Raw genomic sequence first — 13,244 nt, forward strand, 5'->3', positions numbered from 1 at the left:
GTACCAACCCAATAATTTGGTAACGTTAAACACACCAATTTATATACTTCCTTATTCTTGGCAGCCATCTTCTATTCTACACAGGACTGTTGGACTAGCCTAAGGAATAAAGTCAACCCTCTTTCATTTACCCGTATAGGAAAATTTAGCTTATTGTTTCTTATGTACCTTCAATATGTTCTCATGTGATTCTGTTTTTGAAAGAAGAGTATAGTATTATGAATTACTGTAACATTAATATAGAGAGGAAAATTCAGTACTTTACCATTTTTTCTGACAAAACAAATCCCCAAAACCTGTAACTTTAAGCATTTTGTTAAAATGATTGCTCCTACTTTTGGTGCTAACTTATTACTCCTTTGGAAAACGATAGTCATTTTATGGCGCAAAAGGATAGTTACACTCCACTGAGGAGTATTGACTAGTATAAGTTTGTTTCGTACATATGACATTAATTTGTGGAAAATGCAGACTTTAAAATAGTGGCATATGTTGTCAGTATAGTTCTCATTAGATTATTTGTAGGAATGTTTACCATCAGCAGTTGTTAAATGATAGAATTAATATCGATGTAATATTTGTTATGGTCCTGTCGTAAATGAAATTCCCCAGAATAAAGAAATTATGTCACTGAATTCTCTAAATATCGACCACACACAGGATGTGTATGTGTGCAAAGCAGATACAGACATTCTACTCTTGCCTAATAGTTTGAACGTTCCCTGTTATTCTGATGACTCTCCATGTTCTAGGCTGTGTTTCCTGTATTTTTTAGACCGATGTGTTTTAATCATTATATTCAGTAAATTAGCGTTAAAGTCAACATCCTAATTTTTGTAATGTTCTAAGACTGAACATTTCCTTTTTTTATTAAATGGTGAAATATCCAAGTTATTATGTTGTGTATTGCTGACTAAAAATATTGCTGAAGTGTAAAGGAGAAAAATCTAATTTTATATTGGCATAGAAAGAAAGCTTAACTTGTTTTCTTGCTCTTTTTTTATAGAGAACACCTGTTCCCAGCGCTGAAGCATTCCGATGGTTCTTTTAAAGCAGTAGTATATCTTATTTTCAAGGCATTTGGAAGTGAAGGGCAAACTAATGTCTTCTTTTAAGAAACTGCTTAGTCCACCACTGAAGAAAATATCCAGATATTATTTTCATTTTATGTATAGGGGTTTCTTTCAAAAAAAAAAAAAAAAAAAGGAAAAGAAAAGAAAAAAGACGTATAAAAATAATCCGGGAGCTTGGGGAATTGGCCAGTCTATTTACTTTCCATACACTGATCCTTTCTTTGATGTAATTTAGCTATACTTAGTGAAGTTGTTGTCTATTTTGAAAGTGGCTGTAAAAAATAAGTTTGGGTAAACCCCTGCTGTAAAATCATGTATCTTTGCAAAGTACATATCTATACTTCATTTTCAAATACATGTGTTTCAGTACTGTAAACTGTACAGATAGCAGCTTGTATTTTGTGTGTTTAGACACAAGGAGACAATCATGTCTGAGCATCTATGGAGATTAACAGTTTGTACACAACAGTATGGTTCTGCGAGTTAAATCTGGAGCAATAAATTTTAGCTTTAAATATTTTTTGCCAGTTGTTTCTAGAAGCAGCAACAGCAGTGGCATGTTTTGCCATGCATCTTTCCGTAGAGACTTGATGCCAAGTTTTACAAGACGAAAAGATGGTGATGCATCCAGCAATCACCTTCAGTTGTATTGTTAGAAGAGGGGAAGATGTTATGAAAGTTTCAGTTAATCTTTTGAGCATTATATTAGAGTAGTGGTTATGCACTTGCATTGCTTACAAACGAGCTGTACAGAAGGGTGTACCCCCCAGATACGTAGTGTGGTTGACTTGTCTTGGGTTGCACTGTAAGGCGGAGCACTCAGAGTAGTTGGAACATGCAGTATCAGTTGTATAAATTTAAAAAAAAGCAGTGTTTTCTAGGATACAGAGAAAAGTATCATATCTTAGGGGGAGAAATTCATGATTGACTTTTTTTTCTCAGCCCAACATGGGGTGTATGTATTTTTTGGTTGTTTATATTTTGCTCTTTTTTTTTTTATAGGAAAAAGAAACTCTTAATGAAATGTACCCAAATGTTTTAATTCCATGTATGATATGAAATGGGTAGTTTGTTTTAAAATTTGAATACATAAAGACCTCCCGCATTGCGGCATGGCTAGATGTATTTTTAAGTTAAAAAAAATTAAACACATTCATAAAAGTGAGGCTTTTAAGCCTCTTTTTATCTTCCTTTCTCATAGCCTCCCAGCTGGACCACTGGCCTTCCCCTAGGCCCTCAGTGGAATGTTCCATTGCTCCCATTCCCAGTTTTGCCACTTGATGCTTTCATTCCTGAGAAGGCAGGGCCACATTCTGTGGAATCCCATAAGTGCAAACAGCCTCAAACACAAAGGAGCTAATGCTTCCTAGAGTCTATGTTACCTTTTCATGTAGGATTTGGTTTTCTTAGGGCAGTCGAGGTTCCTGAGGCTGTCCCGATAGGACAGATATTATTTGCGATGACATGATACCTAGGAAGTTTATTTCATTTTCTTTTTCTTGCCCGATCATAAAGACAGTTTTCATCTTCAGGAATAAAATAGGGTTTAGCAAAAATACAGGGAGTATTGAAGTTGCCGTGTTACTGTAACTTTGGTTCTTTATCCACTAGCCAGCTATTTTAGCCTGACATCCACTAGTCTGCTGAAAATGTTAGCAAGATGGATGGATCATGCAAAGAAAAATAACCTGAGAAGAGAAAGGGTGATAAAAAGGCCTGTAAAGTTTTAGAAACACTAGCAGATTAATAATTTTAAAAAGCTAGTTGTAGTTGCAGATGGGACATAATATGTCAGGAGATTTTCAAAAACACAGAAGGAGCATTTCATCATCAGAGTCTGGGCGGGGGGTGGGGTGGGGTGGAGAAGGTCCGTGCAAACGCCAATGTGAAAAGCAAGGGACTGAACCTGGCTAGAGTGGGAACACAAGGCCTCCAGTGACGGTCAAATGGGCTTTTTAAAGAAAATTTAGTCTATATTCCACCTATCCATGTTTCAAGAAGATCATTAAATAATCGCAAGCTAAAATGGGCTGTGTGTTAATTCTGAGATAGCTTTCTGCTTGATGTATATTCCTTTGAGGGTTTCTAGTTAGAATTTCTGTTTCTGCTGTGGGACCAATGAGAACTACATGAGTTCTTTCTCGTCCAATTTTATTTGATTTTACTTACTTTTTAAGCCAATGTGCTAATTAATTACAAGTAAGTGAAAACTTACTTTCACATTTGAGTGGTAAGTTTGCCTTGCGTTTTGGAAAATGATGGTTGTTACTACAGAATTGAAGCGAGCATCTATTCAGGCTGCGTTAGGCATACAATTACGTGTAAAGATCTCATGACGATGTACTGAGAGTCTAAAATACATGCTAGCATTGCATGTCTTGATGTGTTTTTGTTTTCTTAAAGAACTAATGAATCTGTATACTGTAAAATGTGGTGTTTTACATGTCAATTCAGTTTTTTTAATGAAAGAAAATCTGTTGATTATTGAAATGGGAAAGTGCAGCTTTTCCTTAATTCTTTTATATGTTTTTATTCTTGACATTGTTCTTTTACACCACCCATTTTTTATGTTTTTGGTAAAACTCTATGTAATGTAGGGTACATATCAAGTTCTTGTTGGTGATGTTCAAGAAAGATGCTACTCTTCCAGCCTCCCTTTGGTTCTCTTCTCCGTAAGTCCATATACTGAGAACTTGTAAAGCATATCATTATAACCCCGAGGGAGGGATTTAAAGGTTTACATTTTTCACGATTCTAAAATACCAATGCAGTGAAACTTTGGAAAATTGTTCACTGTACGTTTCATATTTGGTACCAAGAATATTCAGAAGATAGCAATCAGAATATAGATCGTGGCAGATCATACAACTTAAAAATTACGTATCAGAGAAGCCAAATTAAAAGCTTTGTAAGAGAGGTCGACATACACCGGACTCTGACCTTCTCTAGGTGTAGACGAGGAGATGCCACGTTCTGTCAGCAGTTGGGGAAAGCTGAAAAATACGCAGGGTGTTGGTACAAAGGGCAATGAACCAATTTCCTGTCGGCTGTCTCTGAGCACCCTAAACATTACAAGAACCTCGTAATGCAAACCTCCCTCTTTCCAGGCCTTCGGACCAAAGTGGCTTTCTGATGGATTTTGTCTGCCTGTCTACAAGAGGAGGCATATTTACAAACGAGAAATGTATCCATCCTTAGGAGAGGACACAGTAGAAGTCTTTCTCCAGTGTAAGAGTATATAAAAACATCTCCTGGTTGCTTAATCCCCAACACCCAACTTCCTCCTTCTAAACAATTTTACAGGGAGCAAGATTTCGTGGGCTTCCCATGAATTAGTATTAAGCAATCACTAACAGAAAGGAATATTCCCTTCCTTTCATTCAGAATCCCTGGCATGTAAGTTGTACAATTAATGTTCAAGCATATAGTCTTTAAGCCGACAGTATCTGTAATCAAATAATGGAAAAAAGGAAAGCAGTTAAACGAGCACACTATTCAGGGTCAAACATGTTCAGCAAAAGCCGTAGTGGGTCTTTGATCATGGTTAGATTCACAGTGATATCAAACAGTTGGTTCTCATGTAACAACTAAATGTTTCAGATTTTGTTTTTATTAAATTTGGCAGTTTCACACTGAGATCTGTATTCCTAGTGAATAAAAGACAGCTGCTATGTGAGGAGGGATTCCATTTTCACAATGGCGAGGAAGTCAGATATTTCAGGAACATGGGCCACAAAATGTACTCCTTTCACAGCGTTCTCCTATTCTGAACTGTGCAGTCATCTATTAAATTTTCTAATAGATATTTGTGTAAGGTGTATGTATGCTTGTGCAATTATAAAAAAGCAGTTTTGGAAAACAGTGTATTTATTAAAGAAAATTACTTATGGGGCATGTACAAAACTGTAAAAANAAAAATGTAAAAAAAAAAAAAAAAAACTAAAAAAAAAAAAAAACACATTCAATTTGCCCAGTAAAGTTGTTTTTGTGAAATTTCTGTGTTGTTGAATAAAGGACTTTAGTATTCAAAATATCTCTATTTTTCCATGAACAAATTTTATTTGTGGGAATTGAAGTAATGAACATATGATCCTGAAAATCTAATTTTATGATAAAAAAAGTTTATAATTCTACACTTGCCCTTATGTCAGCAGAACGAATACTGTATATAAATCTTTCATAAAATATGCCAGTTTTGTTCATTTTGTTTTTCCTCATAGATTTTGTCTTTCTCATATACTTAAAGAAAGGAAAAAAGAAGAACACGGTTCTTTTCACTTTTCTAAAGGATATATTCTTTGTTGAAAGTTTCAAAAGATCACCTAAATAGAGGAAGAAATGAATGTATCCAAACTTTTCTCCTTCCTTCTCCATCCTAAGTGTGCCAGGAGAAAGCATCCCATGAATGCCTTGTGCCATGAATGAAACGTCCTGGTGGTAATACTTGAAAGCCTTGGAGTGCGTGAAGAAATGCGCAACACTGGAATTCTCTCTTCAGCCCCTCCCAGCAATAGTCTGAGATTAAACTTTAATTGTGTTCCTTTTTTTATTGTGGAATGCTGCGGTCCAACCATGCTGCTTGTTACCTGGTGGTGAATGTGCTTAACCCTTACTTACTTCACTGCTTCTCAGAACAAAGCTCTCATTTTTTGATGCCTCATAACCTACAAGAAATGTAGAACACAATTTTATATCTTGGAAATCTTTAATATGATTGCAAACCCAGACTTCAAACAATTGAGAGAGTCCATGTCCACAGACAATCATAACACATTAGAAGATTTTTATAAATTTTAGAAATTTCAGGATGTGTTGCCTTAGTATAATATCACAAATAAAAAACTCTCTTGACCATGGCAACAGAATTAGATTACATAGTCTGAGGAAGAAGAATTAGGTAACTTGAGTTATGGGAGTTCCTCGACCCTCAGCAATTTTCCAGGTGAGTTGTTGTGTTTCTTTATCATATTGTGGTATAAGCAACAATAGGGCAAAAATACAGAATTGGGTTTTCATAGAAAATAACTTTCCTTTTTTGAAATCTTCAAAGATACAAATCCTTGGAGGTTCATTTGTAATGATAAGAGAATAATTCAAAATAGTTTGAATTAACCAAGAAGGGAGATGGGAGGAGTTCTGTACCATATTTAGACATTGAGCCCGATAATTTCATATGATTTCTGCAAATATCATGTATTATTTTTCAATTTGTTTATTGGTAAAAGTTTTTATTTGCATGTTTTATGTAGAAGCTATTCTCCATTCTATTTCTACCCTTGTCTTTATTTTGTCTCTTTTTAGTGGTGAAAAAATTTTGTTTGAAGTAAATGCAATGAACACAAATTTAAGGTTTTATTTGCAAACAATACATAAGCAGTTACCTAAGCAATTTATTCTTATTTAGAAATTTTATTTCTGATCTTCCTTCTAACATCTTGGCTTAAGATCTGTCTTGTGCCCTTTGCAATTCAGTTTGGGGGCCAATTTTTAAGGTAATATTTCTTATTTTTAAGATATCTATATCTATATCTATCTATATAGGTATAGATATATTTAAATGTCGACCAAACTATCCTTTTAGTCTAAGTCAATTTTTGTTTATAGTATGTTACTTATGACAAAATCATTCTGGTTAACAAGTGTTATAATTTCACAAAGTGGAAGCAGTGTACAGACCTCTTTCCAAGAACAGTACTTTTAAAAGTACTTTTAATCCTGTATAAATCCTGCATGTAAAGCATTGTTAATAGAGGACTGAATTACATGACTTCTTCAGTAGTTACATGGTAGGAGAATCTGATTGCCTGATTTGAGTTATGATCTTCTGCTTATGACTTTTCCAAAAAGTGATCTTCTATCTAAAATTATATGGCTTCAGGAAAACTGTGCAAAGTGGAAGGGAAGGTAGAAAACCATACAGTTAAATGGTACAGTTTTACTTTTGATACCATCATAAAACATACATAGCTGAAAATTCATATTCATTGTATCCTTCAAGAACTTTTCTCATTTTTGCATGAATTGCCTTATGATTTTATTTATGACTTTATTGATAAATGTTTATATTTAATTTTATTTATTATTGAATTAATATGTGTATGGCTGAAGCTAGATCAATCTGCGTGTGTGTGTGTGTGTGTGTTTAGTCAGCAGGGTTTAAGTCATGCCCCACAATAGCTAAGGATCAGTATAGGTTATTAAACAGTTTTCATGGCTAAGATTTGGTCACTGTTGTGCCATTGCAATTGAATTTGATGACTGAGCATCTTATAATGCTTAACCTATTGTCTGGGGATCGGAAAATTTGGGGAAATATATGGACTCTTTTGGGCTTTTTAGATGCTCTTCCTTCAGTTCTCTATATCCTTTCAGTCATTTAAGGGACTGTATTGAAAATTATGTGTACAATTTGTTCCCCAAATGAGTTATTTATCTTTATATAATTTTAACATTGTAGGTATATTTATATACTCTTCAGTTGCTTTTATGTATGTATATCTGAGTGTCAAGTGCACATCCAACGGCTAATAGATGACTTAACCCATAGCTTATATATTTTGACCATATGGAAATGCCTTTATCCACCCCAAAATTCATGATGTCTACAGAGCAGCAGTAAGAAGAACATTGGGAATATTTTTTCGTGTTGACAAACCAGCAATTGATTTAATTCCTCATTTATTCAACAAGTATTATTGTGTATCTTCAATGTGCCAGCTACTGGGAATATCAAGATGAATAAAACATGATTCCTGACACATTTACCATCACCATGGAACTCAATCAAATGGTTGAAATAAATACACAAATAAATAAAAACAGTGGAAAATGTGAATGGACCAGGCATCCTGTGGAGGAGTGGCAAGAAGAGATAGAGTGAAGCTCTTGAATTTCACATTCTTCCCAGTTGAAAGAAGAGGGCAAGGCTTGAACACTCCTGGGGTGTAAAACCTGACGGTACAGGAGTGAGCCAAAGAGATTGGAACTGCAGGAAAGAAAAAGACAAAGTTCAAACGACCTGAGAGATGCTACCACCCTAGTCCAAGTTGCTGTCATTTCTCATGGGGATGGCAGGAATACCTTGAAGATATTGTGGGTTTAGTTCGAGACCACCATAAGCAAATATTGCAATAAAGCAAGCCAAACAAATTTGGTTTCTGGTGCATTTAAAAGATGTTTAGACTGCTGTGGTCTATTAAGTGTGGGATAGCATTATGTCAAAACCAAAAAACCAAAAACAATGTTCATTCATTAATTAAAAACTACTCTGTTACTAAAACATGCTAACCATCATCTAAGCTTTCAACGAGTTGTAATCTTTTTGCTGGTGGAGGGTCTTGCTTCAATATTGATGGCTGCTGATTGATCAGGGTGGTGGTTGCCAAAGGTCGGGGTAGCTGTGGCAATTTCTTAAAATAAGACAACGATGAAGTTTGCTGAATTAATTGATTCTCCCTTTCATGAACGATTTCTCTGTAGCAAACGGTGTTTGAAACATTTTACCGACAGTAGACTTTTCTCAAAACTGGAGACAGCTCTCCGAAATCCTGCTGCTGCTTTATCAGCAAGGTTTATGTACTATTCTAACTCCTTTGTTGTCATTTCAGTAGTCTTCACGGCACCTTCATCAGGAATAGTTTCCATCTCAAGAGACCACTTTGCTCATCCATAAGAAGCAACTCTTCATCCATTTTTATCGTGAGATTGCAGCAATGTAGTCCCATCTTCAGTCTCTACTTCTAACTCTAGTTCTCTTGCTGTTTTTCACCACATCTGCAGTTACTTCCTCTGCTGAAGTTTTGAACCCCTCAAAGTCATCTATTCGGGTTAGAATCAACTTCTTCCAACCTCCTGCTTATGTTAATAGTTAACTTCTTCCCATAAACCACAACTGTTCTTAATGGCATCTAGAATGGTGAATACTTTCTGGAAGGTTTTCAGATTGCTTTGCCCAGTTCCGTATCTATGGCAGCTATGCCCTTACAAACTGTATTTCTTCAATAAAAAGACTTGAAAGTTGAAATTACTCCTTGATCCCTGGGGTGTAAGATGCATGTTGTGTTAATAGGCATGAAAACAACATGAGTCTCGTTGTACATCTCCATCAGAACTCTTGGGTGACAAGGTATATTGTCACAGAGCAGTAATATTTTAAAGGAAACTTTTTTTTTCCTGAGTAAGAGTGGGTTTAAAATAATGTTATAAACAGATTTGCTTTCATCCAGGCTTTATTGTTCCATTTATAGAACACAGATGGAGTAGATTTAGTATAATTTTTAAGGCCCCAAGGATTTGGGGGATGGTAAATGAAGTCCTAGATGGCATCTTCTTCCAACAGAAGACTGTTTGATCTAAGTTGAAACTCTGGTGTTTAGTGCAGCCACCTCCTTTAATGTTCTGAGCTAGAACTTCTGGATAACTTGCTGCTTTACTTTGCATTTTGATGTTATGGAGATGGCTTCTTTCCTTAAATCCCATGAACCAACCTCTGCTAGCTTCCAACTTTTCTTCTGCAACTTTCGCACATCGTTCAGTCTTCATAGAATTGAAGAGAGTGACAGCCTTGCTCTGGATTCAGTTTTGTCGTAAGGGAATGTTGTGGCTGGTTTGATCTTCCATCCAGACCATTCGAACTTTTTCCATAGCAGCAATAAGGCTGTTTCACTTTCTTAGCATTCATATGTTCACTGGAATAGCACTTTTAATTTTCTTCAAGAATATTTACTTTACATTCACTAATTTATTTGGCTCTTTGGTGCAAGAGTCCTGGCTTTCAGCTTGTCTCAGCTTTTCATAGACCTTCCTCACTAAGCTTAATCATTTTTAGTTTTTGATTTAAGGTGAGAGATATGTGACTCTTCCTTTCAGTTGAACATTTAAAGGGTTATTGACTGGCCTAATTGCAATATTGTTGTGTCTCAGGGAATAGGGAGGCCCAAGGAGAGAGATGGGGGAATAAGTGGTAAATGGAGCAGTCAGAACACACTCAACATTCATCTATTAAGTTCACTGTCCTATATGCGTGTGGTCGTGGTACCCAAAGCAATTGCACTAGTAACATCAAAGATGACCGACCACCATAACATATATAATAATAATAGAGTCTGAAATATTCTGAGAGTTACCAAAATATGACACAGAAACATGGAGTGAGTAAATCACACACAGAGTTCATGTGATTCCATGCTGTTGTCAGTGATTTCTCATTGCCCTTAGAATAAAAACCTAAATGTCATCTGTGAGGCTCTTGTGACCTGGCTCTGTAATCTCACGCCATCCCTTTTTCTCTTTCTGCTCCAGCTGCTTCAACTTTTTTCTTAAATCCTTATACTTGCAAGATGGGTTTTTCTTCCCACCTCAGGACATTTTGTTCACATTGTTTTTAATATTTAGAATTTTCTTTCTTTCTTTATTTTCCTGGATAATGTCTCTCCATTATTCAGAACTTAGCTTCACTTTTAAAAAGGAAGTTCTTTCTAACTTTTGTGACTATGTCAATTCATCTATTATAGGTCCTTAAAGTACCCTGTATCTTTTCCTAGGAATTATTAATGAATCAATTCATTCAATAAATATATATTACACATTTACCATGTGCTCTTCACTCATTCAGGCAACTAGAATATATGCATACACAAATAAGACAAAAATTCCTGTGTTCATAGAATTTATTTACATTCTAGTGCAAAGAAAGAGATCAAAACAAAGAAGTAAACAAATATCAATGTCACATGGTAATATGTACTATGGATACAATTAAGGAGGGGGAATGAGATTAGGAACGTGGTAGTGTGAGAGGCTGAGGAAGAGTTGGAATTTTAAATGGATGGTCAGAGAAAGCTGAACTGAGAAGGCAATATTTGAGGTAAGACCTGAAAGAGGCAAGTAAGTAAGTACAGCATATGAACATCTTAGAAACAGCCTACCCAGAAAGGGAATGGGAAGTACAAAGACCTTGTGACAAGAATGGGACTGCAGTTTTCAAGGGCCAGCAAGAAATCCATTGTGTCTTGAGTGCAGTGGGTAAGAGAGAAAATAGTAGGAACTATGGTTAGAGAAGTGAGAGTGACAAGATTGTATGGAGTCAGGTTAAGGACTTTGAGTTTTACAGAAGGAGAAAGGAAATCTTTGGAGCATTGGATTAGAGGGAGACATGATCCAACTTATATTATAAAGGGACCGCTTTGACTATTGCGTTGACAGCAGATCATAGATCAAGAATGGAGGAAGGGAAACCAGTTTGGGGGACAGGCATTGCCATAACCCAAGGGAAAGAAGATGGTGGGAACAGAGTGTTAGCAGTGGAGATTGTAAAAAGTGGTTGAATTCAGCGTATAGTTTGAAATATAGGAAATAGAATTTGTAATCAGGTGGGGCTTTAGATATGTAAGTAAGAGAAAAATTAATAATGCCAGGGATTTGGTGTGAATAACTGGAAAAGTGAAGTTGCAATTTACTGAGATGGGGAAGACTGAATTTTGGCCTTGGACATATTAAGTTTAAGCTGATATTCAGACATTCAAATAAAGATGTCAAGCATACAACTGGTATGGGCTTGGAGTTCAAGGTAGAATTATAGGATGGGCTTTTAGATGGTATTTAAAAATAATGACCCTAGGGGCACCTGGGTGGGTCTGTCGGTTAAGCATCTGACCCTTGATTTTGGCTCAGGTCATGGTCCTGGGATCCTGGGATCAAGCCCTGCTTTGGGCTCCACGCTCAGCAGTGAGTCTGCTTGCTGAATCTTCCCCTCTCCCCCTGCCCCTCCCCATGCTCATGGGTACTGCTCTCTCTCTCTCTCTCTCTCTCTCTCAAATAAATAAATAAGTCTTTAAAAGAAAATAATAAGCCTAGATGAGATTATAAAGAGAGTGAATATGGATAGATAAGGGACAGGAAAGTCAAGGACTGAGATCTTGGACTCACCTATCATAGTTGTACTTCCACCTTTATTGTAATCATTATTGGATTGGTGCCGATCTCCCACACTGACCAAGGTAGAGAGGAAATGGAAACCCAAGGAAAAATCCTGCAGGTACATTCTTCCATTTCCTCCTCTTTCTCTTCATCCCCCTCAATTTATCCCATCTCCATTGCACACAAAAGCTTGCTCTTACTAGTTATGTTTATCTGTACACATTTTTTTTAAAGATTTTATTTATTTATTTGACACACAGAGAGAGACAGCCAGTGAGAGAGGGAACACAAGCAGGGGGAGTGGGAGGGGAAGAAGCAGGCTCCCAGCGGAGGAGCCTGATGTGGGGCTCGATCCCATAACGCCAGGACCACGCCCTGAGCCAAAGGCAGACACTTAAAGACTGCACCACCCAGGCGCCCCACCTGTACACATTCTAATGCAATAATTACATGTGACTTTTAACACAAATAGAAATACATCAAGTTCAGATGCTGACCAGAATTAGTGCAATAAAAAAATAAGCACAATTTTACTGTACTTGGTCTAACCTAATTTATCTTTCTGTTCTTAAATTTGTGTTAGCAATTCCATTAAAGGAGATGAAATTAGCTTTTATTTAACATTTCAGGGACCAAAATGTTTGAACAGAAAGTGGATAGACGTTAAAACCACAAATTGAGAATTGAGATTGTTTGGTTGACTCTTAGTCACGAGACAGAAAGATTTTCAAATTTGCCCAAATTTTCTTTCACAAGGAAAGAAGTTGGCTAATTAGTACAGAAATATTAGAATGGAAATTTCAAATACTTACTATTTTTGTTATTTACCACTGATTCTTCACTGAGTTACTCATGCATATTTTCATTAATAGCCTGAATGAATTACAGGAAGAGTGGTTAAGAGAGAAGTGTGTCTTTATATTTTGTATGCAAGAGAAAGCTTTTTGTACCAGAATCTCCTTAGACAAGAGTTTCAGTTTCAAACTTACCATCTGACAGAAATTTCTACATACCAGAAGTTTTCCATTGAATCCTTTCCACCAGAGTTCTAAGGACTAAACAATGAGTAGCTCCAAATCTGAAAGAACTGAATGGTAATTATTTCAGTCCATTAAAGCCCTGAGGAACCTCAATATAACCAGAACAAGAAAAGAAATGATCAATGACTATAACAAAAACTGAAATGCTTGATTTCACAGTTTGGTAGAGAATGTTGTGGCTCTTACGAAATGCCATGAATAAAAAAAAATTGAG

At 36.1% G+C, this 13,244-nt stretch overlaps 1 protein-coding gene across 3 annotated transcripts in view; it reads left to right on the forward strand.

Annotated features, from left to right (window-relative positions):
• The window catches only part of CXXC4 (CXXC finger protein 4), a 28,219-nt gene extending 17,593 nt beyond the window's left edge, over positions 1–10,626 (forward strand). Inside the window, exons 2-3 of one of the 3 annotated variants that reach the window (XR_004628760.1) lie at positions 5,294–6,015; positions 7,531–10,626. Coding sequence is in view for 2 of the 3 variants with exons in the window: in XM_019807774.2 (XP_019663333.2) it covers positions 1,007–1,051 (45 nt within the window). In the remaining variant the exon portion in view is untranslated. Of the gene's footprint in view, positions 1–1,006; positions 5,105–5,293 lie in introns of those variants that run through there. The other 2 variants (XM_034671423.1, XM_019807774.2) reach the window with 2 other exon arrangements.
• Positions 10,627–13,244: the final 2,618 nt, after the last annotated feature.

This window comes from Ailuropoda melanoleuca, chromosome 11 (assembly GCF_002007445.2).
Source record: "Ailuropoda melanoleuca isolate Jingjing chromosome 11, ASM200744v2, whole genome shotgun sequence".
NCBI classification, from domain to species: Eukaryota; Metazoa; Chordata; class Mammalia; order Carnivora; family Ursidae; genus Ailuropoda; species Ailuropoda melanoleuca.